Consider the following 5,452-nt stretch of genomic DNA (forward strand, 5'->3'; position numbering starts at 1 on the left):
CTATCCTCTGATGCTCAGGGTTCCAGCAATAACATTGATCGCCTATGTTTTTGTTGTAGAGGGTCAGCTCAGTGTGTCTGCCTATTCCACCACCTATGGCTTTTTTTTTTTTTTTTTTGAGAGTTAGAGTTTTGTTCTGCAATTTCCTCCCATTTTATCCAGGACTATCTCTTGTGTTCCCAATGAGAATGGTTGCTACCTTTTGTTTACTTCTGGTCTCTGGATAAATGTGACCATGGTTTGTATAGAAGTTAGAACTATAGACTAGTTTCTTTGAATCTTTGGTTTCATTTTTCTCTTTTGCTCCAGTTGAGTAGAGACCAGTAGTTGTATCTTAGATGTCTGGTCACAAGATTTTAAGACTTCATACTCTATTATATTGGAGTCCTGGTATGGTACTGCGGGTTGGTACACTGAACTGCAAAGGTGGTTTGAACAACAGCAACAACTCTATTTTACTAAGATGTAGAATATAAATGTTATAAACTGTATTGTGCCAATTGTGTGAGTTGTCCCAGGAGACTATCATCCTAAGACTTCAAATCCAATAAACCAATCCTGTGAGATGTTTGGTTATGCCTGGAAGGTATCTGTGTCTATGCCCCCTATGTAGTTTTATTTTGTAAACATGTGTGAACATATGTGCAGTGCACATACATGTATATACATGTACCTACAGACAACCTGTTATGTGTATACTTATATACACACATGTTGTTGTTAAATACTTTGCTATATACATAAATGCATATATAAGGGGCCTTCAAACAGTTCATGAAAAAAATTCCATTCCTATAATTTAATTTAATTTTCCCATGAACTTTTTGAAGCCATCTAATATATCCAATTCTTAAATTATTCTTTTGCCCTTGGGGGTGGTACAAACAATTTGTGCTTAAGTTCAAGCTCACCACCTGCTCCTCGGAAACCCTACACAGGGTCGCTATGGGTCGGAATCGACTCGACAGCACTTAACAACAACAACAATTGACCTAAAAAGGTTGGCCTTCTGAATCCATTCAACATCACTGCAGAAAAAAGGCTTGGTTCTGTAAAATTTACACCCAAGGAAGCCTTATGGAGAAGTTCTGTTTTGCAGTATATGAGGTCACCATAAATTGGAATCTCAGGAGGGCATGGGGTTTGGTTTTGGATTTTTTTTTTTTTTTAGGTTAGCGTGATTGAATTACACTTTACACACACAGTCAGTTGCCCTAGTGTATTCCCCTTTGAGTTATTTAACTTTCCATCACAGCATTTCTGACTCCCTAACTAGGCTCCAGGCTTCTCCACATGGATGTGCCCAGGACTCATGCTCTCACAGTTGCTTTCAGATAGGGCTTCAAGGGCTACCCCAAAATCTCTCTTAGACAGTGATGCTGCTGTTACCTACAGAGTTAGGAAAATTAATAAGACTAAGCTCTGATTTCTCAGAAGAAATGATGCAGGCAAGAAGATAATGGATTAAAGCTAGTCATCCTTGGACGCTTAATGATACCCAAGGGATCCTCCCAATAAAATTGTTGTTGTTGTTAGATACCTTAAGTTTGGTACCAACTCAGAGTGACCTTATATACAATAGAATGAAACACTGCCTGGTTCTGCACTGAACTCACTATTGTTGCCATACTTGAGCCCATTGTTGCTGTCATCTCGTTGGGGGTTTTCCTCCTTTTTGATGGCCTTCCACTTTACCATGCATGATGTCCTTCTCCAGAGTGTGGTCCTTCATGATAATATGTCCAAAGTATGAGAGATGAAGTCTCACCATCCTGGCTTCTAAGGATCATTCTGGGTGTACTTCTTCCAGCACAGATTTGTTTGTGGTACTTTTAATATTCTTATCCAAAACCATAATTCAAATGCATCACTTCTATGGTCTTACTTATTCATTGTCCAACTTTCAAATACATATGAGGCCACTGAAAATACCATGGGTTGGGTCAGGTGCATCTTAGTCCTCAAATTGACATCTTTGCCCTTCAACACTTTGAAGAGATCTTGTGCAGCAGATTTGCCTAATGTAATACGTCATTTGAGTTCTTGACTGCTGCTTCCATGAGTGTTGGTTGTTGATCCGATCAAAATAAAGTCTGACAACTTCAGTCTTTTCTCTATATTTATCTTGATATTATTTCTTAATCCAGTGGTAAGAATTTTTGTTTTGTTTTCTTTACATTAAGGTGCAATCCATACCAAAGACTTTGATCTTCATCAGTAAGTAGTTTAATCCTCTTCGTTTTCAGCAAGTAAGTTTGTAATGTTGTTGTTGTTAAGTGCCGTCAAGTCTGTTTCGACCCATAGCTACCCTGTATAGGGTTTCCTAGGAGCAGCTGGTGAGCTTGAACCACGGACCTTGTGATTTAAGCTGACTTTGCAATCCAGTGCATTAACCCACAACGACACACCATGACTACAAGATTGTAATGGAAGTCACAAATTAAAAAAATATTTTGTAGACTCTGGTTTGTTGGCATCTCTCTCTATCCACCAGAGGGCAGTGATCTACCCTGACTGGTAGTCTAGGCACCGCTTTCCGTTCTGCCCTTTTAGATACTAGCATTTTAGCTTTTGAAGGTCGCTCCAAAACAGTTTTTGGTCTTTTTTTTTTTTAACTGTAAGAAATACATCTTACATTTCAGTCTAGTACAGAACAGACAAGCATATGCAATTCTAAATGTATATGTTGTTGTTGTTAAGGACCATTGCGTCTGATCCAACCCACAGAGTCCCTGTATATGGTTTCCAAGGAGTGGCTGGTGAGGTTGAACTGCTGATCTTGCAGTTTAATCGACTTTGCAATCCAGTGCTTTAACCCACAGTGCCACTACAATTTCACAAAAGAACATTTTCTTTTAATATTTACTTTATATTATATGCAGTATGGGGAGCTCTGGTGGAGCTTAAACAACAGATTAGAAGACTAGCACTCCAAAGCCTCATCCTAGGCGTCATCTAAGTTCCAAAGTGGCCTCTTTAACTCTACTTTTCCTTAACTGTCATGTCCAGGTTATTGAACTATATGTATACTTTGAATATCCTTTTCCAGCGACAAAACTGTTGAAGCATATCCATTGCTCAGGCAGTTTGCAATCATAGGGTGTGTGTGTGTGTTTTCCATTCCCAAACCCCATGAACATGGGCTATCACACAACAACCTCTAGCAGGGTGTTGTATCTTTAAGAATATAAGTTCTGCCTCTCAGCCACTGTGTCAGTACATTAAGACAATTAAGTAGGCAGGGAGTTACCAGCTGCGGGGTCTGCTGAAATGCAGGCGATCCTTCTCATGCGGTCCCATCTTTGTTCTGTAGAACGTTTCCCAGAGGACATTCAAGATCGACTACAACCAGAACTGCTTCCTCAAGGATGGGCAGCCGTTTCGCTACATCTCGGGAAGCATTCACTACTACCGTGTGCCCAGCTTCTACTGGAAGGATCGGCTACTGAAGATGAGGATGGCTGGCTTGAATGCCATCCAGATGTAAGTAGGAGGGCACTGGGCCTAGGCACCTGGAAGGAGGTACAGCTGCATTTCTGGGTGGGAAAGAGCTAGAGTACAGTGTGGCTTTCTGGAAAGGTTTTATCATGCGCTTGGCTGGCCTTTCTTCAGGCAGTTAACTGCTGCTTCCAATCTTAAACTTTGTCACCAGAAATCACAAATGAAGATCTGCTTTAAAAAGGCAATGTGAAGTCACAATTCACTTTAACAGGTGCAGGGCATTTTGTGTGAATGATCCACTTTTCTGAGGTAGGAATTATCAGAGACCATTTACAGCTGATGAAAGTAATTTCTCCTGGGTCACACTTTTGATCAAAGGTCCAGCCAGGACTTAACCATAGGAGTGTTTGTAGGTAGCCACAGCTTCCCTCAGCTCTTAGGGGGAGTATGTGTTGGTAGGAAGATTTAGGAAACCTAGTTTGTCTTTCTGAAACCTGGTGTGCTCTGCTGGGGTAATTCTGTAACCCCAAACTATAGAATTACCTTAAAGTTATCTCTCTTCGTCTTCTCATATGCTGTTGCAAGGTGACTAATAGGAAGAAAGTTGAGGAGGCCGACCTCTTGTTTTTGCAGTGTGGATAGATACGTTTTTAAAGATAAATGGGGAGGAAACCCAGAGGCAGATTCCTGGGACAGACACTGGCGAGGAGATGGCTACTCTTCTCTCTGGTATTAAGGCCACTGGCAGAATGGGACCTGTCTGGTTTTAGGATTCTGAGTTCTGGGGACCAAGGTAGTTAGTCCTAGAAAACCTTGAAATTATGGGATTGTGGAAAAAAGACACAAACCCTGGAGACCCTTGTCTTCATATGTAAATTCGTATCCCAGGCTGTAGAGGGGCTGCTAGGAAAGTTTTGTCATTTTTATCTCCTGCCAGGCTGTTTGCTGATAAAATATTTTTATCAGGAGGGCATAGGGATTGGAAGTTTTTCTATTTATGTTTGAAAGCTTCTTTCAAAAAAAAAAAAAGTGTACCTCTTATTACTGTTGTTGTTGTAAAGTGCTGTCGAGTCGGTTCTGATCCATAGTGACCCTGTATAGGGTTTCCAAGGAGCAGCTGGTGAGCTTGAACTGCCAACCTTGCAGTTCAAATGGCTTTGCAGTCTGGCCCATTAACCCACAGCATCACATAGTTGAAATATTTTCATGCTGTTAAATCATTATTTTATTTTTTTGTTACAGGTTTCGTAAACTTTCAAGTTATCGCATCCCCGTTTGTATTCATACCTTTTTAAAAGAGCATGTGTTAAATGACAGTGAACATTCTTTGTGGATCAGCAATTCTCCTCTGTCCTGTATGAGGTTGCTATGAGTTGATGGCTGTGGTTAGCAATGTTCTGTGTCTCCGCTGTATTACTGTCAACATTCCAGGTGTGATGTTGTGATATAGTTTTGCAGGATGTCAGAATCGGCTTGATAGCAGGTGTTTGGTTTGGGGTTTGGGTGGTTAGCAATGTTCTGTATTTCCACGGTATTAATGTTAAATTCCAGGTGTGATGTTGTGATAACAGTTTTGCAGGATGTCAGAATCGGCTTGATAGCAGGTGTTTGGTTTGGGGTTTGGGGTGGTTAGCAATATTCTGTATCTCCACTGTATTAATGTCAACATTCTGGGTGTGATGTTGTGATATAATTTTGTAAGATGTTGGAATCGACTCAATGCAGTGGGTGCTGGTGATGGGTTGTGAGCTGTTACCATTGGGGGAGATTGGGTAGAGGGCACACAGAATTCCTGCATTATTTCTAACAATTGTGTGTGCAGCTAAAATTATCTGAAAATAAATAATTTAATTTATAAATAATTAAAGTGTTCCCATCAAGTTTGATGACTTCAGATAACTGCTAGGAAAACTCAAAACAAGGCTTCCTCACGAGGGGCTGCCAGAACGGGCAGTATGTGTGTCCTGTGGGTTTATAGTTCTGCAGAAATTCAGGGAGAAAAGTTGGATTT

At 40.6% G+C, this 5,452-nt stretch overlaps 1 protein-coding gene across 1 annotated transcript in view; it reads left to right on the top strand.

The window, feature by feature from the left end:
- Window positions 1–565: 565 nt before the first annotated feature.
- Window positions 566–5,452, top strand: part of GLB1 (galactosidase, beta 1) — a 162,158-nt gene continuing 157,271 nt past the window's right edge. Inside the window, exons 1-2 of the mRNA XM_006859169.1 lie at window positions 566–586; window positions 3,314–3,483. Of these exons, the coding sequence (XP_006859231.1) occupies window positions 566–586; window positions 3,314–3,483 (191 nt within the window). The remainder of the gene's footprint in view (window positions 587–3,313; window positions 3,484–5,452) is intronic.

Source organism: Chrysochloris asiatica, unplaced genomic scaffold (assembly GCF_000296735.1).
Source record: "Chrysochloris asiatica unplaced genomic scaffold, ChrAsi1.0 scaffold00030, whole genome shotgun sequence".
NCBI lineage: Eukaryota > Metazoa > Chordata > Mammalia > Afrosoricida > Chrysochloridae > Chrysochloris > Chrysochloris asiatica.